Below are 27,896 nucleotides of genomic sequence, written 5' to 3' on the forward strand. Positions count from 1 at the left end.
AAATTAATTGAGACACCTTGTAAAAAAACAAAAATAAATGTCTCGTTCTATACATTTCCTATTTATTTCCACAAGAAAACGGGGACCAGTGCGTCATTTGAAAAATTAGTCTCCTTTTTAGCTCCCTTCCGCTTCCATTCTCTTCTCTCCCCTGAACTCCCTGTCCTCGGATCTTCACTTTTCTCTCTTAATTTTGTTTACCATAATTTTTTATTCAATATTTCCATTGTTAGAAACATCTTCAAGCTGGCCCTCATCTGAAAAGCCTTAGGGCTCAGAAGCAATGGGTTCGGGTAAGTGTTCATATCACACTGGATTCTAGGGTTTCTCTTCATCATTGTTACCCTAATTTCCATGTCTGGTAGGGTAATTTCCTACATGTAGTTATATAGCTATTCGATTTATTCGATTATGGAGATATTTATATTGTGAACTTCCTTTACTCTCTCTTTTTTATGGTTAACCAGGTCAAATTCATTCAATGTTTGCTATTTGTGATGATTTGGTTTAGTTCCATTAACGTTTTTTTTGTAAGTTTCAATCTAAGTTATTCGTTTATCCTTATTTTTTGATCCCTATTTTGGGAGTGTTTTGTGATTTTGACACTGCTTCGGCATTTGTTGGGTACTGAAAATTGTTATGTTTATCTACTTTGCAATCACTTATATTTTGTTTGATTTCCATTGCAACAAACTGGAAGTTATGCGATTAGCAATAGATTCATGTTTCAGTGGTAAAGTTTGGTTGTCTTTCTGTTTAAGCATGTACCCTTGGGTATGCTAAATAGTTTGGTATCCTGAATTGTGCTCAATGTATCCTTATTCTGTTTTTTTTATGTTGAATTGAAGCAATTCTCAATGCAGAATGCGGTCCTGCTTTGGCATTTGTTGGTTACTGAAAATTGTTATGTTCATCTACTTTGCATTCACTTATATTTTGTTTGATTTCCATTGCAACAAACTGGAAGTTATGTGATTATCATTAGATTCATGTTTCAGTGGTAACGTTTGGTTGTCTTTCTGTTTAAGCATGTACCCTTGGGTATGCTAAATAGTTTGGTATCCTGAATTGTGCTCAATGTATTCTTATTCTGTTTTTTTATGTTGCATTGTATGCTGATTTTTACTATTGAAGCAATTGTGGCTCTCAATGCAGAATACGGTCCTGCTTCGGCATTTGTTGGTTACTGAAAATTGTTATATTTATCTACTTTGCACTCACTTATATTTTGTTTGATTTCCATTGCAACAAACTGGAAGTTATGTGATTAGCATTAGATTCATGTTTCAGTGGTAAAGTTTGGTTGTCTTTCTGTTTAAGCATGTACCCTTGGGTATGCTAAATAGTTTGGTATCCTGAATTGTGCTCAATGTATCCTTATTCTGTTTTTTTTATGTGGAATTGTATGCTGATTTGTACTATTGAAGCAATTGTGGCTCTCAATGCAGAATGCGGTCCTTCTTCTTTTTCAAACATCAGATTAATATAATTAGTGATGCCATATTTTGTCTCTAATTTGATGTACTTGAGGTCTCTTTTTTGGGAACAGATGCAGATATGGAGGATTATGGGTTCGAGTACTCGGAGGAGGAACCTGAAGAGCAAGATGTGGATATTGAGAACCAGTATTACAACTCCAAAGGTAGCAATGCTTTATGTATTCGTTTCTTTTGCTACTGAACTATTTACACGTTGGGTTTATTCCACGAATAAGCTTAAACTTTATATGCTGGAGCTTGCTTCATTTATATTTTATGCAAGTGAACTAAACTTGAATTTTGATGATTGCCGTCATTTGGTATGATGGGTCAGCAATATCCCTAGTTTAGGTGATCTTCTTTCATAGTTATATTTGAGATAGATGCAGGCTCTTTCTTGGGTTTATGAGTATCTTGTTGATTTTAAACTCTGAAGTTTTTCTGTAATTTATTTGATATCACTGTTGGCTCTCTTATCCTTCTTTAGGGAATTCCCCTAATAAAGCTAGTGTTCTCTGAGTTATAAATTTTTCATTAATGAGAAATTTCTGGCCACTGTTCCATGTAATCGGAACATAAAGTTTATGGAGCTCTGGTTTGCTCTAGGTAATTTTTCTTCAGCTTTCCTCATTTGGCAGAAATTTTCCATGGGGCTCTAAACAAATCAAGTTGCAACTGGTTGTTTTCACCGTACAAGGACTCCATGTAGAGCTTCTACTCCAATAACATATTAACCTTAAATGAGTTTTACTCTTGTAGGTCATGATGCTGGAGAATTCGCACTTACCTATGGTTTGATGACATCTATCCTTTTTTATTGATATGAGTGATCCATTTGTACCATCCTTGCTACTTGAAAAAAAAATCCTTGCTACTTGAAAAAAAATGACACTTCCACTCTATAATCGGAATGTAATTGTTGGAGTGTACCTTTGGTATTGGGGATGTCTTATCACATTCAGGCATGCACGGGCATGTTTGATACTTCTTTAGAGTTGCTTTTCTCTTATTCATGATATTTACAATTTGCATAGACGCCTTTGCCTTAATTGGATGTTTGAATGGTTTCTATGTATCAACTATTTATTTATTTTAATTAGCTAGTTTGTATTTATGATTTATATCTTTTTTAATTACGACTTGTTAAATTATCTTTGATTTAATAGGATATCTAGTACTTTTTAAATTATCATTGATTTAATAGGATATTGGACGTTTTATTTATCATTGTATTTTCTCGGGCTTGTACTTGTGCTTTAGCAAATGCTTTATACGAACTAGGCGTGTTTCCATCATTGTCTATTTCATATTATCAGAAGGTACATGCATTTGCATGTGATGTGTACATGTGGCATGAGAAAGGGAATAAGGGGTTGGGTTGGATAAGGAGGAAACCAACAAGCTCCATATTGCAAAAGGAAACTAGTCTCACTACGATTCTTATCAATCACATTCATACACAACTTTTTTTTCTTTTTGATAATGAAATTCATACATTACTTTTATGAATTGAATCTTGACTTGAGGGCTTCTTGTTGACATGCATTGGAAATCTGACCGGAAATGCACTTCACTACTCTTAAGTTTGTTGCTATGAACTTGTGGAGTTATCTAAATGTCATATTTTTAGCCCATATCCATTAGCTTTATGTGAAGTTCTATAGGACAGCTGCGAGACCAACTTTGTTTTATGGGGCGGAATGTTGAGTGGACAAAAAACAATGTATCCATAGAATGAGTGTAGTGGATATATTGTTTTCCTTGTACTTTAATTTTTTTTACCTATTTATGAAAACTTTCTCTGTTTTCCATATTAATGACTAAATTATTACAATGTTTTTGTTATGTGGTCCACATAAATCATGCAAATATTCTACCTATTCTTGCCATCCTAGCTATCCCAATCCTCCATTCCTCGTTCCACATTTTGCTCTTCATCCCATTCTTTTTTGTTCAGTTTATTGAATCATGTACCAAGGAAGGCCCAAAAGGACCTGGATGGAAGTAGTGAAAAAATATGTGGGGGGACTAATGGTCTTATTGAGGGTATGGCCATTGATACGAGATTCATGTAGTGAAGTCCAAATGGTTGGAATAAGGCTCTAATGATGATGATGATGATGATGATTGAATTATGTACCAAATTATTTTGGAGTAGCCTATGAATTGCCATACTTGACTGAGAGCATACCTCGTGGTGACGAATGCATGTCTACTTGCCGTCGTCAAATTATTGTTTCTTTTTATGATTTGGTATCATTAGATTTATGTTGTGTTTCATCTTTTTGAACCTTTAGAAGGAAACTAGTTGTGACACATCTCACCTCTTTACAGAACAAGAAAACTTTTGTTTATCGATATTAAAGAAAAAAAAAAGAACTTTCCTATCAATGATGGCCGTGTTTGACTAGAACTCAATATGTTTGTTCATGAATGAAATGTCAGTCCTTATTGGTGTGTTTTTGCTGCTCATGAAAGGGTAGGTTGAAAGCTCTTTGGTTGCTCTTATACTATCATATCTAGAAACATCAAAGAAGTCCTTGAACACCAAGATCGCTAGAGGGGTGTGATTGCATTCTATTTGTTGGACTTGGAGTGGGAACCTTTTTTTTTTTTTTTTGACAAGGTTACATAGGAATGGAACTTGAAACGTGCTATGAAAACCCGGCCTCTACTGTCTTGACCCAACTCGATTCTTGACTTGAACTAGAACTTAACTTTGTCACCAGATAATACAATGTTTTGCTTCCTACTCTTTTATGACATGAATAATGTACGAAAAAAGGTACATGTGCTGGTCATGGTTGATCATCTAAGTGGCTAATTTCCCAAACTAACCATCAAAACACTCAATCATCATTGGCATTCGAGCCTTATCCCAACTATTTGGTGCTGTCTACATTAATCTCCCTCCATTCTACTCTATCAAGGGTTATACCCTCAACTATAAGTCACTATATCATTTCTCATTACTTCCATCTATAACCTTTGGGGCCTTCCCTTTGCATTTTAGAGCCTTCCATTTTAACCAAATCATGCTTTCTAACCGGTGCTGTTCTAGGTCGATCCTACACATGAACAAACCACTTAAGTCTGCTTTCCCTCGTTTTATTGCCCATTGAAGCTACCCCTAAGTTCCTTCGTATTTATTAATTTTAAATTCTATCCTTCATTGTCTTGCTACTCATCCATCTCAACATCTCCATCTTAGCTATGCTCATTCTATGGATATATTGTTTCTTGATTGCTTAACATTCCGTTCTATAAAGCATGGGTGGTCTTACAATGTACGATAGAACTTCCTTGTTAGTTTAATTGGTGTACTATGATTAAATAAGCCTTTAGAAGCACATTTCCACTTCATCCATGTAGCTTAAATTCTACAAGCAACGTCTTCCTCAGTCTTTCCTTCCTCATGGATTATCAATCCAAGCTATCAAAAATAATATCTTTTAGGTGCTACATGGTCATCAATATTAACTAATTCCCTATCTATGCTCCTATGATTACTTGACTTACATTCCATATAATCTTGCCTTAGTCCAGCTAGTTTTAAAACCTGTAGATTCTAAAGCATTCCTCCAAAGTTCTAACTTTTTGTTTACGCCGTCTCTAGTCTCATCAATCAAAATTGTTATCTGCAAACAACATATACCATGAGACCTCATCCTTCAGATACCTAGTTAACTCATTCATAACCAACGCAAATAAATATGTGCTCAACATTGACCCTTGATGCAGGTCTACTGTCATCTAAAACTCACTTGTCTCTCTATTAGTTGTCCTCATGTTAGTTAGTTCTCCTTTGTGCATATCCCTAACCATATCAGTATATCCTCTTGAGTCTCTTTTCTTTTCCAGCACCCACTAAATTATTTCTCTAGCTACCCTATCGTATCATCAACATCATTATCATCATCATCATAGCTTTTTCTCGACTATTTGGGGTCAGCTACATGAATCTTGGTCCGCCATTCTGCTTTATCAATGGCCTTACCCTCAATGAGGCCATAAGTTCCCGTATCTTTTTTTTTTTGATAATTTTAACATCGTATTACTTTACAAAGGAGGAGTACAAAAGATTGGGAAGTGAGAGAGCCAAGCTTACCCTCGAGACGGGTAACTCGGTAAAAATAAGCCATAACCCCTATACAAACTATTTATTGTTGGAGAGACTGTAAACAAAAAATGGGCTTATAGGCACACCCTTTTACAAGAAGTCACAAAAGAAATTATGAGTCCTGGAGACCTCAATGGTCCAATGCAAAAAAGGAGATGGACCATTCAATGTCTTCCATGTCTGTTTGGCACCTCGCCCTATCTTTAGCTAGAAGGTCGGCTAGTTCCTTTGACGTTCGCTACGTATGCCTCCAACAGACAGTGATATCCCTGCATAGGTGGTAAATCTCATAAAATATCGTACATAGCTACCAGGGAAGATCAATAATACCTGTTGCCCAACATAAGTCCCCTTATCTTTTCTCACTACTTCCAACCATGTCCTTTTGGGCCTACCCTTTGCCCTTTTTGTGCCTTCCACTTGAACCAACTCGCACCTCCTAACAGGTGATGTACTGGGTCTACGTTGCACATGGCTAGACCACCTGAGTCTATTTTTTCTCATCCTATTGCCTATTGGAGCCACAATTAAGTTCTCCTGTATGTATTTATTTCGAATTTTATCAGTTCTTGTCTTGCCACTCGTCCATCTCAACATTCTCATCTCAGCTGTACGCATCTTATGGATATGTTGTTTCGTGACCGCTCAACATTTTACCTCATAAAGCAAAGCTGGTCTCACAACTGTCTTATAGAACTTCCCCTTCAGCTTCATTGGTATGCGACCATCACATAAAACTTCTGTTGCACATCTCTACTTCGCTCAGCTAGCTCTGATTCTATATGTGACATCTTCCTCAATCTCTCAATTTTCCCAGATTATTGACCCAAGATATTAAAAGTGCGTTCTTTTTGGTATTTTTTGGCTGTCAATCTTAACTACTTCCTCGTCTCTACTCCTATTATTATAGAATTTACATTCAATATACTCTGTCTTAATCCAGTTAATTTAAGACTTTTGGACTCTAGAGCATTCTTCCAAAGTTCTTTGTGTTGACTATGCTTCGGGTTTCATTGATCAAAACTACGTCATCTGCGAATAACATACACCACGGTACCTCATCCTGTAGGTGCCTTGTTAAGTCGTCCATAACTAAGAGAAGGAGATATGGGCTCAAGGCTGACCGTTGATGTATACTCTTGTCATTGAAAATTTACTCGTCTCGCCACTAGTTGTTCGCACACTAGTTAGCACTCCATTGCTCCTTCATACATATCTCTCACCAAGTTAATATAGTATCTGAAGACTCCTTTCTTTTCTAACACCCACCAAATTAAATGTCGAGGTATTCTGTTATAAGGTTTCTTTAGATCAATAAAGATCATGTGGAGGTCATTTCCCTGCGCCCTAAACTTATCAATCAGTTGCCTAGTTGACCTCCTTGGCATAAAACCTAAGTGCTTTTCTGATACACTCGCTTCATGCCTTAGTCGTTGCTCAGTGACTCTCTCCCACAGCTTCATAGTGTAGCTCATAAGTTTGATTCCTTGATAGTTTGCACAATTCTGTGTCTTATTTGTTCTTGTAAGTAGGTACCACAACACTTTTCCTCTATTTGTTTGCATTTTCTTTGTTCTCAACACCTTACTGAACAGCTCGGTCAGCCCGTCAATGCTGATCTCCCCTATGTACTTCCCAACCTCTATTGGGATACCATCTGGTCCTAAAGTCTTTCCTTTCGTCATCGTCTTCAAAGCTTTTTTCACTTGTGATATCCTAATCCTATGAATGTATCTATGACCTTCGCACTCATTTATGTCAACAATTCCTTCTACCATTGTGTTCCCATTATGTTCGTCATTTAATAATTTTTGAACATAAACTTGCCATGTTTCGTTGGTCTCTTCATCTTTGACTAAGACCATTTGATCTTCACTCTTAATGCATTTATTATGGTCTAGATCTTACACTTGTTTTCTCATTTTACTAATTTGAAGATATCTTTCCACCTTTTCTTGTTCCTAGCTTATCGTATAGGTTATCATATGCCTTAAGTTTATCACTTACTATTTGTTTAATTGTGTTTTTTTGTACTTTTATATTCTTCTAAGTTCTGATCATTTCAATTACATTGCCAAGTTTTATGACATGATCGTTTTGCTAATGGCCTTATGAACCTCATCAGTCTACCATCAAGTTTCCTTATCGGAGTTTCTTTTACCTCTAGTTTCTCCTGAAAGTTCTTTTGCCACTGTCTTAATACAGTCAGCCATCTCATTCCATGTAACATTGACCTCATGTTCATTGTTCCATTTTCCTCCTATAACTAATCTATCCCTAAATCTATCTATTTTCTCATTTTTTAAATTCCACCACCTAGATCTTGGACACCTATTAATTTCACCCCTTCTCTTCCATCTCTTTATGCAGAAATCCATAAGCACGAGCTTATGTTGCATACTGAAACTCTCTTTTGGGATAACCTGATAGTCTTTACACCTCCCAGAATTATCTCTTAATTCTATCCTCTACTCTTACTTCTGGTTCATAAGCTAATTATATGCTTTCTTTAAATCAATAAAGGCCATATGGATGCCTTTCCTCTTCTCCCTAAATTTCAATCAATTTCTTTAGTATCCTCAATTGTTGACCTCATTGGCATAAATCCGAGCTTATTTTCTTTTTTTTGAATAGGGGTAACATTTGTATTAATATTAGAATTTACATAGTACGGATTCTAGAGATGGCATCCCACAAGTTGGGTGCTCAGGCTACAACTGTAACTAGATATAAGAAAAGAGAGAGTGCTAATATTGAGGAGAGAGAAACTAAAAAATGAGTGCAAACAACCAAAAAAAGGAACCCGAAGCATGGTGCTACAGGATCCCACTATATAGAATGAAAAACTTGACAGCACGTGTGGAGATGTGATTGATCTTGAACTTCTACCATACTTGAGCGTGTGAGAAGATGGCCAACTATTGAAGCAAATCCCTGGCTTCAAGATCCACAAAGAGATCCATGAAAAGAAAAAAGCGGGGGCTCCTGTTGCGTAGGGTGAGAGGATACTGTTCGTCGAGCTTTGGGGGAGCTCCTAGCCGAGGAGCTGTCTGCAAATCAGGAGAAACTTCTATCCTCAGAAGTATGAGCTTGAAGATTCGAAAGAGGTCAAGTAGCCCTAGAAAGGGGTGTAGGGGAAAGATAAGGGAAGAAAAAGAAAGGGATGAAGAGAGAGAAGAGGGGGTAGGGGGGAAGAGGGGGAGGGAGATGGGGAGGGGCGAAAAGAATAGGGAGAAAGAGTAGAGCAGCAGGGATAGGTCAAAAAGGAGGCATGTTAGGCTGCATATGGATTAAAGTCGAATTAATAGAAAAAGTGGGCAAGGGGCTGTAGTAAGAGAAGGCAAGAGAGATGGAGAGAGAAGAGGAGATGAGAGAGAGAAGATAGGAGACTCCCCTCCACGCGATTTTTTTTCTTCTTCTTTTCCTCTTTTTCCCTTTTTTTCCTCTTTTTTTTTTTTCCCTTTTTTCCATCCCCTTTTTTCCTCTATTTTTTTTTCTCCTTTTTTTTTTTAGGTGTTTAACTACGAAGGGATGAGAGAATTTAGAACGGAGAGGAGAAAGAGAGAATAGAGAGTGGCGGGGTGCTAAAACATACCTGTTTGAAGGGTTGAGGAGAAGCCATAACTCTCTCAGCAGAGCAGTAAGTAGTTGACAAAACACCGTCAGAAATTTGGGGCAGGGAGGAGAAGGGTATAGAGACAGAGGGGTTGTAGAGATAGGATTGTAGAAACAGATTGTTCTGGGCTACCTTAGAGTAAGGTTGAGGATGAGAAAGGAAAACCGAGAGAGAGAGAGAGAGAGAGAGAGAGAGAGAGAGAGAGAGGAACCAGGGAGCAAGTCTGGGGAAGTAAGAAGAGGGTGGGTAGAGGCCCCAAAATACCCCTTACAATCTGCCCTGATTTTCCCCTTTTTTTTTTTTTTTTTTTCTTTTTTGTTTCTCTTTTTTCCTTTTTTTTTTTGTATCCACTTATTCCACCCTCTTACCTGATTGAGTTCCTATATTCTATGTGGCTAGACAAATCTTATTCTCTTGGACTAGCTTCGTTACCCACGCTTGTCAAAAATATGATGGGAAACCTTACAGCACGTCACTTACAGTGAACTCCCTAGCATTAAAATATAACGTTGGATCATGATTCTTGATATGGATGTGGCAAAAGTTTTCCGCTGGTTGTCACCTAGCACAATCCTCCTTTCTCATCCAGGCTTGGGACCAGCAATGGCGGAGTTAGACAGAACACTCTATATCACCACATAAAAAAAAGAAGAAAAATATTCAATATCATGTTATTGTTGATGTCACATAAAGTTTGGTGCAAAGAAGAAAAATAATCATAAGAGGTAAAGTGGTAGAATCTAGTTGGCAAAAATAGTAAAAGCTAATTTACTGACGCTTTCTTTCAAAAGTTCTTTTAGTTGTTTAAACTCTTGCAAATTGTTCGTATATTGCATTGTTGGGCCATCTGTTTTGCCATTGGTTAACATCTCATATCATATCATTCTATTTAGGAATTTTCTTTTTCTAATTTTATGGTATTTCACTAGTCTTTTTTTTTATTGATCTTCTAATTTGTAGGATTGGTGGAGTCTGATCCCGAAGGAGCTCTTGCTGGATTTGCTGAAGTAGTTCGAATGGAGCCCGAGAAGGCTGACTGGTACTCCTATTGACTTTACACTGTTATAATGTTAGAAAATTCATGAACTATTTTGATAAATTCAACATCCTAGTTGTTAATACTTCTAGCAGTTCCGCAAGTTACTTAGAAGGTTCTATTAAGCAATTCTTTAGGTACAATTGCTGATTGCTGTATGCTATGAAATTGCAACATCCAGTTTTATGATATGGGTTGAACCTTGAAGCATAACCCTTAGTTTGGATACAACTCAATGCTTTGGTTAATGTCTGGTTAGGGCCCCAACAAAATGCAGCATTATGCAACTGGGATGGAAACTAGTATTTTCAGCTTTCATCTCACTTGCACAACGGCCATGTTTTTTGAGTGCAATCCGCACCTATACGGGTTTCTATGTATCACCCAAAGGAACCTCTCAATCACAAATTGTCTCACCTAAAATTCCACGCCAATGATGCCAAACCATGTTTGGGGGCACCATCCAGATGGGCCATAAATTATAGTGACAAAAACTCCATTTTTGTCTGTTTCATGCAATCCAAATTTTACTGTATAGAATGTTTCACTTTATTTACATGTATCCAAGGTCCAACGTGTAAACTTAGGGAATTGTCTCCATGGCATATCCTAGTTGATGATAACACTGATGTTTTTTGTTTCTGAATCGTTGGGGCTTTTGAGTTGGATTTTGAATTTGGACGTAATGAGTTTGCTTTTGGTGAAGCTTCATTAATTTGGTATATGTTGCTTGTAAGGTTTGTGTGTGTGATTGTATGGGCTTGCTTGTGCTTCCATTTGGTTCCAAATCAACTTGTAGCATTGGGCCCAACAAGATTTGGTGGGCTTCTCAATGATGATAAGTATGGTACTATTTTGTAGCAAGGGCATATGATGCTCCCAATGCTTTGGCAATCACCTTGGCAAAGTTGTTACCAGACATATGGGCCTGAAGCTTGTAAAATTATTTATTGCATCTGCTCTCCAGTTTTGGGATTATTGTTATGTCACACTTGTAACCTTTTGATCATTTCTCATTTTTATAGTACTCCTTGAACCTTAAAAGACCTTTCAATTCTTTAGAGAATGAACCTTTAGTTCAAAACATTCTTATATGGGGTATTTTATGTAGTTTGATAATTACAGGTATCGTACATTGTTTATTAACTGTTGTCAGACAATAAATATATGAAATGGGTGATGTCGCACATTCTCATTAGTCTTACATTCTCATTAGATAGCAAATGCCCTTGTCCTTCAACAGTAATTTAACTCCCCTGCATCCTAGACCAATAACCAAAAGTGTCCCAGGTAAAAAATGTTTTAAACTAAGGGATGAGAGCATTAAGTTTCCAAAAACCTTTTATAAGTGCCTATTGTAAGATGAACCACACAAAGGTAAAAATACATGTGTGTGCACGTGTGTGATTTTAATCGGCTTGGGCGAGGTGCTCGGAAGCTGCCTGAGCCGAGTGACTCGGTGAGTTAGCTTAGACTTGCCTTAGTCTAGCCTGAGCCATAAGAAGGGGCAAAAAATACAAAAAATATCAATAGAAATTGTAGAAAACCAAAAGAAATAAAAATGTACAAAAATTAAAAGAACCATGCAAAACAATGAATAGGAATTAAATATATGGTAATGGTATTGGCTTAAAAGAAGGTAGAAAATTTTGAAAAGGGTAATTCAGAAAAAGAGAAAACAGAAAATCATAAAAAGGCATAAAACATATGCGAAATGAAATTTAAATCAGTTATACTTGATTTAGTTAAAAACAAATCAATTTTATGAATCTAAATTGGAAAAAATGGAGAATATCCAAAATTTCAAGGTCGCTGATCTTTGCGCTTGATGATGTGAATTGATGCTTCAATTCCTGGTCAAAGCTTCCTCAAACAATCCCAATCAGAATTCCGAAATACTTTTTGGTTTTTGATTTTGGGTCTAGGAGATCCGACCACTTGAAAAAATTGGATGAATAGTGAATTCATATTTTAAATCTCTCAAATTCTTCCTTTTTTTTTTATGTGTTTTATTGTGACAATCTGACCTATGGTTGGATCTGCAACACAAAATAGTCTTAGGGACCGGATTTCATCAAAGATTGACCATTGATTGCAAAGAAACTGCAAATTTTCAAAAGTAGGCAAGGCCGAGTTTCACATTTTTTGGGTCTGTGCAGTACTTGCTCGAGCACTATACATGTATACATTGTGCTGGACTTCATAGGGTGTCGTGTTCGAGTATTGCGCTCGAGTCTAAGTTGACTAGAGCGAGTTTTGAGTACTGATGCAGATCTATGCTGCGGCACCTTAAAACTTGTTAGAAGAATGAATTCTGGGAACTCTACAATTCCATCATCTCGACCTCCATGACAATGGATCTGAAAAATTGCAATTGAACCGCAATAAAAGGTCCATCGTTCACGGTTGCACCACCATTTCTAGGCCATCCTTTTCTAGTATTCGTACATCCACCAGATTTGCATTATTCATGGTGCTTCAAATTCCACAGCTCCAAATTCCACATTGAAGGGAAGAAATGGATATGCATTTTGCCGATGATCAGGGGCTTAGTATTGAATTGGGATCAAGACCGGGATGGTTCTATAGAAGAAGAAGAGGCTTATACATCCCTCGCTGAAGTAAGGGTCAACGTTCTGATTTTAAATTTTATAATAATTGATTTTGTGAAGTCTCCTATTTCCTACTGGAAAAGAGAATGATATGGCGGGTTCAGGATTGATCCCTAATAATGGATCAGATCGCATCAATACCAATCCTTTTTTTCCAAGGCGAAGACTCAATCACCGAGCCAACATCAAGGAACTATTTGTACATTGCTGTATAGAAATAAGGAAGGTCAGGGCAAATCTCTTATGGTTTTGTCATCATCCAATTGTTCTCGAACTGATCCATTAAATGGTTCGAAATATCGCAATGTGACAAAAGAATGAATTCAAGAGGATCCCATGATTGCAATTAGGAATTCGTTGGGTCTGTTAGGGATTGTACCTAACATTTTGAATTTTTCCTCATCTTATCATTCAATAACTCATTAGTTGTTGGATGTGGAAGTGGGAGCGCGTGCGAGAGCCTGGGATTGACCTTTGGCTGAAGCTCCCTACCCTTGGAGCGGTGCTTAGGGAGCAACCTTGGAGCGATTTCCCCTATATGCACCCGATATATGCACTACATGTATATGGGAGCGTAGGGGGAACGCCCCTTACACACATGCACCCACATACATATACATAGTTTTTTATATATATATACACATAGACTTATACGTAAACTTATATATATATATATATATATATATATATATATATATATATATATATATATATATATATGGGTTAATTTCTCCATACCCCTTATTTTTGGCACCCATTTCTCAAGGGACCCAAGATTTTACAATACTCCTTTGACGTTATATTTTTGACCTAAACAAATTTTGAAATGACCATTTTTTTTATCAAAACCTAAAGTCCTGTTCAGCCCTCCCTCTTTCTCTCTACCAATCACATTTGCCTCTCTCTCTAGGACTAGAATCTCTCTCTTCCTCTTTCTCTCTCTAGCATGGGTCTCTCCCTCTCTCTCTCTATCTCTCCACTAATCACACAGCTCTCTTTAAAATCTCTCTCCCTCCTCTTTTTCTCTCTAGGATGGGTATCTCCCTTCCAACACTAAGCGCCTCTTTCTCTCTCTACCCCAACAACTAGCACCTCTTGTATGCACCACACCGCTACCATACACAACCGCTCTGCCTCCGCCCAACCATACACCAACCCCAACCTTCCATCCACCACTGCTCCCTCCTCCCCCTCAGCCAATCTCTCCAACGCCCATACCGGAAAACACCACTCCTTCACCGGCAAAGTCACTGGAAAATCACCCTGCAAATTCTGGCAACCTTAAATTATCTCCAAAACCGTCATACCATAGCTGTAAACGTTGGCCTTTGAAATAATGGGAAGACCACCCATCCACTCTGGTGCTAAATAGCCTCTGGTTCCTCTTGTTGTGATGGCAACTCAGCTAAATTCTTTACCTAAAAGCTTCGCCATGCCGAAATCTTAGACCTTTGCAGTGAAATCGTGGTCCAAAAGGATGTTTTCTGGTTTGATATCATAGTGAATTATATAGTCTCTGCACTCTTCATGGAATAAGCAATTCCTCTCGTTGAACCTAAAGCAATTTTGAATCTGGTTTCCTAGGGTAGTGTTTTGGTCGATTCTTAATTGAAATAAGAGAGTAATTGACCATTCACCATGAAATCATAGACAAGAAGGCAATTCAAGTTTTCAGAGCAAAACCTCAAACCTCGAAGTCGAACTAGGTTAACGTGTTGCAGGGTTCTAATGGTGACGATTTCATTGATGAACTCATTCGCGCCTGAAACTCATGGTTTCTCCAAGCGCTTCACTGCAACTTCGAAAGAATCGGGCGAAACACCCCTGAAAACCACACCAAAACGGCCATGGCCAAGCTTCTCTGAAAACCCTCGAGTTGCCGTATCAAGTTCTTTTTAGGAGAAAACCCTAAGACCGGAGGCTGAGATCTCAGCCATTCTTCTCCTTTTCAAATAATGGCCTGTAAAATCAAAGCTCCATTCAAAACTAAAGCTAGAGCACAGAGGCCTGCTATCAAAGTAGGACTGGTTTTAGTGCTGCTTTCACCGGAGTTTAGAGAGAGACGGAATGGTTAAAGGGACTTTAGGTTCTGATAAGAGGTGGCCATTTCAAAAATTGTTTAGGTCAAAAATATAAAGTCAAAGGAGTCTAGGGGTTGGAAGATAGAAAAGATAAAGACTTAATGTTATTAGAAATAGTATAAAATCTTGGGTCCCCTGAGAAACATCCCAAAAAATAGGGGGTATGGAGAAATTTGCCCTAAATATATATACTTGTCTCCAAGGGGGATAGAGACCTCCTGTAGGGGTTCCAATTATCTAAGGGTTAGTATCTAGGTGCATATGCTTACAAATATGTCCTATCAATTTCTTTAGAAGTGATATTTTAAAAATAATAGAATGAACAATCCATTGTTTAGCATTTTCAATATGCTGAACACATGCTAATAAGAACTTTATTGCTAGAAAGGCCCATAAAAATCATGAAATCCAAAAAAAGGGTAGACTTGAGCCTATACAACACATTTAGACATCATCAAATAGTAGACTTAGGAAAATCACGAAATCCGAAAAGAGATGTTCTATTATAAATAGAAGAATTTATACATAATTAAAGAGGCATTTTGTGTGTAAAAACCATAATGTATGGAAAACTTAATAATTAAAAATCAAGAAAAATATTTTAGGAAAATTTGAAGTGAGATATAATAACTGCATGAAATGATGTTAAATTGATCATTTAAGAAAATGAAAGACATAAAGGGCATTACAAAATTCAAGAAAAGATTTCCTACTATAAAAAGAAACCTTTAAATGAAAGTTAAGAGAATAAATAAATCATTGAAAGATGTCATTATTTTCATACATTTTGTCATCATAGAATAAAATAAAAAAATTGTTAGTTGAACACTTTTGAAAGGTAGAAAAGACATTTTTGTGTAAAAAAAATATAATGTACGAAAACATTAATCATAAAAAATCGATGAAAAGATTTTAGGGAATATTTCAAGTGAGATAGAATAAATGCATGAAATGAGACAAAGGGCATTACAAAATCCAAGAAAAGATTTTTTAACAAAATCAAAGAGAAAAAGCCAAATATGTGAAATAATTCAATCATTATAATTTATTCAAAGAAAAATCCATCATTATAAAAAATTTTAAATAATAAAAACATCAATTAAGCAGGCAATTTGGAGGAGTGGATCAATATCCTTTTCAGTCAAGGATCAAGATCCCTTTAAGTTAGGAACCGAGATCCCAGTAAGTATGGCTTGAGATCCCCTAATGGGAGGAAGCAAGTATTGCTCGGACTCCGGCTCCGGCTTCGGGATCGCCGGATTGAGATTCCAAGTGGGGATCGCCACCCGTTGACCAAGATCCCTGCAACTATGATCAAGAGGTGTTTTTGGTCCTCAATCCACTTCCAAGATGGTTGTTTGAGGTTCTGCATCTTATAACCATGGTCTCTTGAAGATATTCATATGTGCATGTGTGCGCACACGCGTGCCTGTGCACTCACACACGTGCCTGTGCATGTATGTGTGTGCATGTGTGTGTGCATGTGTGTTGCCTCAATTGGGGTGGTCTCTTGCCCACTCCATGCACACACACCCGTGTGTCTCACTTGTGGGGTGGTCTTGCTCACCTATCCACCATAGCAAGGGTCCTCTCGCCCAAACGCAATTGTCATTTTTTGCTTTGGAATGGTTTAGATCATCTTGGATTCACCATATGAATAATTTGCAAAAAGAAGAAAAAGATTTTGAGCCCTTCTAATCCTGTTCTGATTACCCTCCTCTCAAATAGATGTTCCATAATGAATCTTCGAGGGGCATTTGGTTTGGTGCCTTTTTTGAGCTCAAATGTTTTTTTTTTTAATTGATCTTAGGGATGCGTAAAGATGTTCATAACTTTATATATCAAACAAGAGAGGTAGGGGCCGTCTCCCCACTGACTCACCCAAATATATATATATATATATATGAATCATTTGAGAATGGCCTGGGGCCTAGGCGGTAGTATTGCCAAGCCCCATGATGAGGTCTTTGACTCCATTCTCACCTAAGGGTAGGGGCCCAAATCCCCACTGACTTGCCACTTTTTACTTACCCAAAAAAAAAAACTTCATATAAAAAGAGCCCATCAACCATGCGCTTGGGCACTAGACCTTATGTTGACAATGGTCTGACAAATATCACTAATTTTTTTCCTTATATCCATACTACACATACTAAGTTACTTGTAGTGTCTATTTGTCTGTCATCATCATGCAATAATGGCCTTCCCTTTCATTTGTTTTTTTTTTTTTTTTTGATTTTGCTAACCAAGAACATTAAAAAGAAAGAATGAAATTTTTTATACATTCTCCATTTTGGGAAAGAATAATATATACATTGCCACATAGATTTGAAGTAACCAAACCTCATAAATTAAAACTGATAAAGCAAAGAAAAATCAAATACCTTGATAAGTCTTCACTGCCCTCATTCATCACCAGCCTAATATGATCCCTCAAAGATCCCAAATGGTCGCGTGTTAGATTTATGACACTTCTCAACCGATTTACCACCTCCTTCATTGTTGGCCTCTGACTCCAATCACTATCCATACACCACCTCATCACCTTGCATACTCCATCAACTTCAGCTACAACAATCTATGGGTTCATGTCATAGTCTGTTAAATCAAGTGGTGGCCTATCTCTCTTAAGAACACCAATGGCCCAATCCGCCAGCCCATTCCCTGAAATTCCATGTCATTTGTTTTGATCATAAGAATTGGAAATAAATGAATATTTTACTATTTTCACCTATTAGATATGGACTATCCATAAAAATAGATTTAGTCTTACATGAGAATCCAAATCAAGAGTGGCATATTTGGCTATGAATCTCTCCTTGTGGGTCCTAATAAGTATGGTTTCCACACATATTTAAGATAGAGATTTTTTTTTTCGTTTACTCTACAGAATAATTGGCTACTCAATTTTTAGAAATGAATGTTTGTTTTATGTAAATCTGCTAAGTTAAAATAAGGAATATGAAAGGCATGTAGTCCTTAAGGAGCTTTAAACATGAAGGTTTCTGTGCATATACAGGACTAATTTAAGTTCCAAATTTTTTTTAAAAAATATTATTGCAAAAGTTGGAAATACAAGATTGTCAAAAACTTTTTTATTTTTTATGATGAATTTTTTTTACTTAATAAATTCTCAAAATTATCTTGAATCCCTTAATTTAATTAAGATTTCTATTGTTGTGAACATAATTTATAGTCATTTGAAATTTGGAAATTTGTCATTTGTCCGTCATTATCATGCAATTATAGCCTTCCATTTTAATTGTTTGATTACAGTACTTTAAATTAAAAGCGGCACATCTAATCCTATTGGATAGAGAGTCCAAATACAATAGATTTAGAGCTATTTGAGAATCTTAATTGAGAGGAGCATGGAGATTTCGGGCCGAAATCTCCTCTCAAAGTCTTAATAAATTAACATTTTTTAATTTCTTAATAAACAAAGTTTCCATGCTCATGTAGGATAAAGATGAAATATTATGTTTAATTTTTCTTTTTCTTAAAATTTGATACTTTTGTAGTTTTTGTAGTTTAATGATTTTTACAAATTTTCTTTAAAAGATTCTTTAACGATTTAAGATAAAATTATTATTGTTTGAAGATTTACTCAATCACCACTTTTTACTGTTCATAGAAATTTCCAATCTAAATTAAGGGACATGAAGAATGATTTAACCTCATGTAGTAGAGGCTGACTAAATCAGGTTTTAATAAATTCTAAAAATTTTCTTGGTGCCTTAATTTTCTGTTTTCTAGTGAAATTAAGGAATAGTACATTAATACGTTATTTTCATTTTTAATTAAAATTTTTAATATTACAAATAATATATACCAGTTTGAAATACAAAGTTCTAAAATTATTTATAATTCGATTTATTGTGCCTTTGCATTGCACCGGCTGTGGACTTGTATGTAGATATGTATATGCACGTGCGTGTGTGTGCATGTGCACGCTTGTGTGTGATGCATATGTTTCCTGTATTATCACAGTCTGGCGCTGCTTTATGACAAGCTTTGTTTTTGTATATGTGGTATTCATACATGCATACATATTTATTTGTCTTGTGGGGCGGATGATACACGCACACACACACACACACACACACACACACACACACACACACACACACACACACATATATATCTATATATATATATATATATATATGCATATGTGTGTGTGCGTCCGTGTGTTCACACGTCTGTGTGTATATACACAGACATTATCATCATCATCATTTAATGTTTCCTTCATAGTTATTACTGAAGTGATTCCTATGTGATTTTCCATTAATTTGTTTTTAGTGGTGGTATTGAAGTAAGATCAATCACTAAGTAACTCATACGGATTCATGTACCCTCCTTTTTTAAGTCATTGGCTAAATGATGTTGCTTCTCTACTTCTTCCTTTATGGTGTGAAGAATATTAAATTTCTTTATTTGTTTTGAAATATAGGACTTATTCAGTTTTAGTCCTATGGTTCCATTAATTAACTGTGAATTTGAGACATGCCTTTGTTACTTTCAGGGGATTCAAGGCTCTGAAGCAAACGGTTAAGCTCTATTATCGACTGGGGAGGTATAAAGAGATGATGGATGCATACAGGGATATGTTGACATATATTAAATCGGCTGTAACTCGAAATTATAGCGAGAAATGCATAAACAACATTATGGACTTTGTTTCTGGCTCAGCAAGCCAGAACTTTGACCTTTTGCAAGAATTTTATCAGACCACACTGAAGGCGCTTGAAGAATCAAAGAATGAGGTCAGGAATTCTATTTAGTTATGCTATGAAGTTTCTTCTTGTCCCTAGAAGGTGTACTGATTGAGCATTTATGGTGCTCCATGCAGAGACTTTGGTTTAAGACGAATCTTAAGCTTTGCAAGATATGGTTTGACATGGGTGAATATGGGCGCATGAATAAGGTATTTTCATGGTTTGTCACAGTGTTAAATTCCCTGACTTGGACTTGGACTCGGACTCATAAGGAGTCCCAAGCTTGAGTCAACCTCTGACTCGGCTGAGTCTGACAGCGTTGGACTCAGCTGAGTCTTAATAACAAAATTAAACTTTTGAGACTTGCATCAGACTCTCTTGATAGTTAGGATGTCATATGGGCTTGGTATCATGCGGGTCCAAGTGACTCAAGCGAATCCGAGCCCAACTCAAAGAGTCACTACTTTGTCAAGATAAGTACTCTGTAGGTTTGCCAAACCTTTTAGTGTCTTTCTAGTTTTTACTTATTTAATTATGTAATTGTTAAGCATCTCATCCTAACTAAGTAGAAAATCCATAAAGATTCTGAAGGAGCTTCACAAATCTTGTCGAAGAGAAGATGGGTCTGATGATCAGAAGAAAGGCACTCAACTGTTGGAGGTCTACGCTATTGAAATCCAGATGTACACTGAAACAAAGAATAACAAAAAACTCAAGGTAAAGCACTTCGAGATTGCATTATTTCTAATCTACATGATTGGGATTAATATCAGATGATGTCTATTTTTGAAACATCTCCCTCTTATTAGTTCTGCTAATTTGTAGTGCTCATTTTGGAAAATTCTTTGCATGTAAAACTGATACAGGATTCTAGTACTGCGTAGCCTCTGATTGTTCTAAAAGTTCATCAAATTTCCATTTTTGAATGTGCTTCTTTATCATCGGAAGCTTGTTGCAGGTGTCATCAGCATTGAATATAATGAAGGATAAAATTTATCAAATTGTGTAGCGAAAAAAAGGGAAAAAATGGGTGGCGTCAGCCTGACATATCTATAAGGGAAATTGTTTCATGCGGGCTGGACCGCATTTCTACATATGCGGTCTAGAAAGTGTAAAGCATCCATCTTAAAGATGGATGCAAGTAGGTGTTCCATCTAAAAACAATGGAAACTAACGGTCCAACTGTTTTCTTACTAGAATTATTATTTCTAGTTTTTAAAATTATTTATTTATTCATATTTATGATTTCCATGTTAGAGATTACATGTCCGTAAAAATTAACTCCTAAAATCCATCTCAAAAATAGATTTATTAAGAGGCCCACATTTCTACATATGCGGGCTTGGCTGCATAGAAACCGGGTCGTATCCATAAAGCACCAATTGATATACTTTGTGGAATATTTTAAGTTTGATGCTTCCTTCATGATGTGCTTAATACAATGCTTTTGGTCATCAGTTGAGCTTGATTATCCTTAAACCCAATGCTTGCCTCTTTATATTGATATTCTCCCTGGTTGTAAATTGAATTAGCGTCCCTTGGGCTCTTGCCTAGTGGTAGACTTTTTTGTTTGGGCAAATCAATGGGGATTTGGGCCCCTCTCCGTTTTCATTGATAGAGAAAGAGATGGAAATACAAAGCTTATGTTACAATCCTTTCATATTTAGTCCCAGTCATATCAGAAGAAATGAGAGAATATAAGAAATCTGGAGGCCATGCTCACCAAACTGTGGCCTCAGAGAAGTCATCTGCTACAATGTTGGCCTCGAGATATATGTGTGAGATTCTCCAGGAACGACTTGCAAGATAGTGAGAGCAATTGGATGCAGAGGTTGGAAGATTCCAAGGAGGTTTATGGCGCCCTAAAATGGAGTTCACCAGGATTTGTGAGTCACTTTCGATAAGCAGGGGAAGCATTGCATTTATCTAAAGCCAGCTGGATACCTTTCTCAAGACCTGAAACTTCGGCAACGTCATTGGCTGTACGGCCCAAAGGAGCAGCAAAGGTAGCAAGAAACCCCACCATGTCATTCTTGATAATACCGCCACAGGCGGCTACTCTAGGGTTGTCAAGGGACGAGCCATCAATGTTGAGTTTGTAGTGACCCACTGGGGGAGGAGACAATGAAATAAGAATGGAGGTTTAGGGGTTCATTGGTTTCCATTGGATTTTTAGATTATCAACTATGTATGTGCCTCTTTGATGTGTGAAAGGTTCATTCTTTTACATTTGCAACACTTGCAACAAAAGAGGAGATGCAATGCATCAACTATTCTCTTCTGGTTTTCTTCCCTTTGAAGATTCTCCGATTTCTTTCAGTCCAGGTGTACCATATTGTAGTAGAGTACATAGAGATCCACACATTTCTTAGGCCCAGTGATCTGTACCGAAACTTGACCCATTTGGCAAACACTTCAGCTGTGGACTGTTGGAGTAATATATGTTTGCCAAATCTCCAAACGATACACTTCTAGAGTACCTGTGAACAAGAACATTGCATAATAGTGTGGTTAGAAGTTTCCTCCTCTTGGAGACATAGGGCGCAAATAGATTCCATGGCCAGCCTCACGGATCTGATTCCAGGCACGCCCAATTGAGAAATTACCTTCGACAGAGTGAATCCATACCAGCTGAACCTTAGTGGGACAAATAGGGAGGATGTGGGATTGTACCTCGCCCCAGGTGCAAATAAGAGAATCAGAAGTAGGTAGAGGGAGAGAACAACTTTGGGGCGAGCCCACGAAGTCATTCTTGGCTAGAGTGAGCGCCTAATGGTAGACTTATTGGTCGAGGGAAGTCAAGGGTTTGAACTTTGAACCATTGAAGTTTGTTCCGAAAAGCCCAAACATACTGACTTAGCCTCTGTTTAAAATTGAATTACCATAGTTGTACGGAAAATTGAAAATTCATTGTTGAAAGGAGCATGTCTGACTTCAAGGAAAAAAAACTGTATCACACATAATATTAATTATGTAATTAAGTTAACTTTATCAAAAAATAAAATAAAATATTAACTATGTAGTTTTGCAAATGACTGTGTTCAGAGAGATTTCTGGTTAGATTGTAGTTCATCTGGAAACCCAGGTCCTTCAGGATGCTTGGATGTTTATCCTATTCTGGTGCAGACGTAATCACATTCTCTGTCCTGCTTATGTGACCGTCTAAAATGAGGTGAAACCATGCCCTAGTTCAGGAGTTAGCCTTTAAAGCCAAACTGGAAAACAATCATATTTCATGGGGACTCATTTAATGTTATACCATGGCCAAAACATGATTCAGTGGTTTCGTGGATTTTGTCCCATTATTTTGATGAGATTTTGGATATAGACTCAGGTATAGAGGCAATTTATGTGCATACTTGGAGAGATGCGTATAGCTTTGCTGTTACGCTAGCCAAGAGGGAGCATATTGGACAGAATCAATTTGTAGTTCCAACAAAATTCACATTTATTTGAGTAACATGCTACTGTGTTTCCGAAAAACACATACAGGGACTGTTGCCCTGTAAGAAATTTACAAAGGAATGGTGGACCTCACTTAAATTGGGTTGTTTTTTGTTGAAGCAACCAAATATGGCACACGGGCCTGCAGACGCTACCTTTTTATTGAAGGATTCGTCCTAAAAATGTGAGCCCTCTAGGTGAGTGTTGGAATATCTTGCATGCACCTCTGTGCATTATTTTCAACTTCTTTATTTGATTGGTAGTGATTTCGAAATTTCATTACCATGACATAGTCTCGTAGACATGTACATATATGAGATGTATGATTTTGGAGCTAGTATAACAAGTGTGTGGTTGAAGTTGGGCTGAATAAAAATGAATTTTTGGGGAATGGGTTAATTATAAAGAGATAGTAGTTCTAATGATCAAAATTCGGGATCTGAGGAAACCATTCTCTCACCGAGGAAGCTGCCAGTCCATTTGGTTTTTGCATCTGTTGAAATGGTGCATCAATATCCGAGCAGATTTCAAAATATCTGCAAAAAGTACGGGATAGCAGCCACAGGCAAGGGGCAGACTTGGAAGCCCAAGATATTACATTAATTAAGTTGCCCTCATTTATGAGGTCGCCCCAACTATGATGAAAGTGCTGTTTTCTTTTGAGCATGCTATGGCACAACTTGAGTAGGAAAGCAGAATGGATCTGCCATGGTCACAGAATTCAAACTCCCCCACACCCCAGTAAGCCCAAAATTGCCCTTTGAGGAGTAGCTGTCAAAATTCAGCTGGATCTTTCCTTCAGGTGGGGGAAGCCATCTTCAGGGAAAGGATTGTACGGTTTTGTGCAATATCTAGCCATTGGTTTTACAAAATCAACAGCCAAAATTCCCCCAAATCCTTTCATAGCTAGAGCCCAAAAAGTCACCATTTGTGACGATGTGATCTAATCTTTTATTGCATGTCATCACTTGGACTTGCGTTGGAATATTCATCTATTTTGCTTCAATATAGCAAGAAGCAGGAATCACCATCGTAAGCAGCTGTTTTTTGGGAGGGTACAGAGAACCATGAGGAAAACATGGCATCTACGAACTCTGGGAGACCCAATGTAGAATGAACATACACACAGATAGGCCTATATGTAAAAACCACCTTAAAGTGGATGAACAGAACATTGATACCACCTTAACGTGGATGAACAGAACATTGATACCACCTTAAAGTGGATGAACAGAACATTGTTTCCTTTTTGCATATGATGCACCATTTGGGAATCATGAGTTCCTGAACATGGAGACAATCAATGATGGTAACTTTGTTCAGGGTGGCAAGTCTGCCTAAAGCTTGAGTCTTCGGGGGACTGGGATTTCGCAAACTTTGCTTGCTTTAGATTGGACAGGGGGTGATCTGCTTGTGGCCTTTACAAATATTTGACCAGAGAAAGTCCCTTCAAATTTTGCCTCCAGAACATTGAAACCACTCCCAGGTGAGGGATGAAGGCGTCATGGACATGAAGTAACAAGGCCTGCTAGTTAACTAATTCTTGCTCATTTAGATCATTGAATGCAAACCCAGGTGAAGGATGAAGGTGTCTTGGACATGAACTAACAAGGTCTGTTAGTTGAAACTGCTTCTTGGCCATTTAGATTGTGATGAAAGTGAGGGCCATGCTACTGGGTTCCCAAGAACTGGGTGTTTGCCAGGGTATATGGTGTTTCCTTATTGAAAGGTCCTCATCCTTCCTTCTTTATAAGGAAAAGTTGTCGTAGTTATAGTGAAATCATTATCTTGGTAATACTGGGAAAGCAGCACTTAATCATGAAACTCTCCAAGATTTCTCATTCCTTTCTCGGACTTTCTAAGAAGGCAGTGAAATATTTGGAATCTTGTTTCCAAAGTTACCCGTATAAGCTGTGAACCAAGGACTTTATGCATCTTCTTTGGACAACAATGTAGTATTTTGCTTTGACTTCAGTGGCTACTGGCCATTTCCAGAATGGTATTTGTTTGTGTTATTTTCTTACACTTTCGTTACTTTGGTAATTGAAGATTATCTAATGGAGTATGTAACCAAGTCGATTGTGGTCATGAGCACCCTACGAAAGAGAGGGACCCACTGTTGGTGTCATGTCCTGTCCTCGTGGATTCCACTATCTCATCATCACTGCCTCCATTTCATTGGAAGTTCATGATCCAATGAACTACGTTTGCACATACTGTACTTTCCCTTGAATAAGTTATGGAGTTTCTTTTTTTCTGTTTGGAATTTATTGTGTTTTAACATTATGCAAAAGAATGCACATATCATCTTAAGAATGCACATATCATCTTAGGCACACCAGCTAATGGAAGTACCCTAATCCCCCATGAGTAATGGCATCAGTTACCCTTTCCGAATATGAATATTCATACATTCCCTGCTTTTCTTTGTTTGGATCAAGCAGCAATTGTACAACAAAGCTCTCTCTATAAAGTCAGCAATACCCCATCCTCGGATCATGGGAATCATTCATGAATGTGGTGGAAAAATGCATATGGCGGAAAGACAATGGGCACAAGCAGCCACAGATTTTTTTGAGGCTTTCAGAAACTATGATGAAGCCGGGAATCAGCGGCGAATTCAGTGCCTTAAGTATGATCCAAAACCCTCAACTCTTCAACCAATTACAAATCATGAACCCTGTAAAATTTGCTTCTCATAATAGAATATGCATTATGGTTTTTCACTGCGAAATGGCTAGTGCTCTTTGCTTTTATTCTGATTCTTTTGTTTCCAACTGCTTCATCACTGAGCAGGTATTTGGTTCTGGCCAACATGCTAATGGAATCTCAAGTAAACCCTTTCGATGGCCAAGAAGCCAAGCCGTAAGTTTTTCTATGAATTTCATGTCTTTTTTATTTCTTGGAACCTTATTTTGTTTGTTTTACTTTCTGGGATTAATGAGTTGTTATTCATTTAGATACAAAAATGATCCAGAAATATTGGCAATGACAAATCTCGTGGCAGCATACCAGCGTAATGAGATTTTAGAGTTCGAGAAAATATTGAAGGTTCTATGCCTTTTCCCAATATTAGCACAGTAAAACAATTTGCTTCTCTCTCTCTCTCTAATATAGAGAATTTGCTATCTTTTACTCTCTTATTGTACAAAGAGAGAGAGAGAGAGAGAGAGAGAGAGAGAGAGAGGCTTTCATTCATTTGGATTCCCTTCTGCTCACGTCTTCTTCTGCATTGATTGCCTTCTTCAGAGCAATAGACGAACGATTATGGATGATCCATTTGTCCGGAATTATATTGAAGATCTCTTGAAAAATATCAGAACCCAGGTTCTACTTAAGCTCATCAAGCCATACACGAGAATTCGAATTCCATTCATATCAAAGGTACTGTCTCATAGTTTCCAGAGTTATTCATGCATCTATTAACACGAAGATAATTTGTGGCTATTTGTCTTCTATTTCTGTGATTACATACTCGGCTTGGGAGAACACACTCCCTAATATTTAAATGAATAACCTGAAATCCTATATATGTCTGTATAGATATGTAATGTGTATGTGCGGCAGTGTTTTAATAACCAGCTTGGGCAATTGACCTACCAATTCTGTGCCTGCTCAGTAAACTGGATGAGCCAGCTTTACCAACTTGGTGAATTATTTTTAAAGAAAAACTAAATTTTTGCATGTTAGGGCTCGAAATCCATTTTAGTGTCAATTTAAGTATAAGTTCACTGCAATAAAGTTTTTACATTTAAATCTCATCAAAGGCATGGTTTTTACGGTGAACCTGTCTGAATCCTGATTTTGCGGAGGACTCAGACCACTCCCCACCAGCTCAAGTGGCTCTGAGCCGGGTCAGCGATTTTTAAAATGCTGATGTGCACATACGCATGTGCACACTCTAAATAATGAAAACTTGCACGGAAAAATGATGGAATAACATATCAATGTCGCACTTCTCTTAATGCCTGATAGAGTGCCACACTTGATATACGATGGCCCTTGAAGTGTTAAATGAACTTCAAAGAACTCTTTAGGTAGAGAAATAGATTTGCAGAAAGTATACTGTACACAAGTGGTGTATGGTAGATGGAAGACAAACTTGTAAATCCTTCCTAGTTATTCCAAGTCGAAAACACTGCAATCATTGAAATTCATGTGCAGGAGCTTAATGTGCCGGAAAAAGATGTTGAGCAGCTCCTGGTTTCCCTCATTTTGGACAACCGCATTAATGGCCATATTGACCAAGTTAACCGACTTTTAGAACGGGGTGACAGGTCAGTTCAAATTCCCTCTTTAATTCTCCTGGCCAATTTCTCATAAAATAAATATAGTTGCTTGCAATCTCTCTCCCTCTCTGGTTCAAGATTTTGTGTACCAACTATATTCTGGTCTTTTTTGTTTTTTGTTTCTTGCAGGTCAAAGGGGATGAAGAAATATACAGCCATAGAGAAATGGAATACTCAGCTTAGATCATTGTACCAAACAGTCACCAATAGAATAGGTTGAGACTCAAAAAGTTCCAATTTTTATCAGAGGACCAATTTTTATCCGTCCTGAGCTTCATTTTTTGGATTATAATTAGAGCATGTCAAAAAACAGAACCTGTTGCTGGTAGGGGAAGTTGTGGGTGTATTTGATTGTGTATAGCTAGTGAGAGAAAATAGAATTGTAAGCTTATTTGCGGGCGAGGTTTTTTTTTTTTCAATTTTTTTTTTAGTATATATCCCACAACATTACAATTGATCAGAAGAGTAGTATTATTTGAAATACTACCATTGATTGTCA

General features: G+C 37.3%; 1 protein-coding gene and 1 pseudogene across 1 annotated transcript; one reads left to right on the forward strand and one right to left on the reverse strand.

Moving 5' to 3' along the window:
* Positions 1-64: 64 nt before the first annotated feature.
* LOC148783505 (COP9 signalosome complex subunit 2) lies at positions 65-27,896 on the forward strand. Its single transcript, XM_088859477.1, has 12 exons — positions 65-293; positions 1,550-1,642; positions 10,175-10,253; positions 19,472-19,712; positions 19,799-19,873; positions 20,247-20,381; positions 25,553-25,740; positions 25,905-25,973; positions 26,069-26,159; positions 26,358-26,492; positions 27,273-27,385; positions 27,527-27,896. Exons 1-12 carry the CDS (start codon positions 284-286, stop codon positions 27,615-27,617), a joined length of 1,320 nt encoding a protein of 439 aa, XP_088715603.1. The 5' UTR covers positions 65-283; the 3' UTR covers positions 27,618-27,896.
* LOC148783506 (G-type lectin S-receptor-like serine/threonine-protein kinase SD2-2) lies at positions 13,916-14,711 on the reverse strand (annotated as a pseudogene).

The sequence above is a fragment of the Amborella trichopoda genome, chromosome 1 (genome assembly GCF_054954075.1).
Source record: "Amborella trichopoda isolate Santa Cruz 75 chromosome 1, AtrichopodaSantaCruz75HAP2 v2.0, whole genome shotgun sequence".
NCBI classification, from domain to species: Eukaryota; Viridiplantae; Streptophyta; class Magnoliopsida; order Amborellales; family Amborellaceae; genus Amborella; species Amborella trichopoda.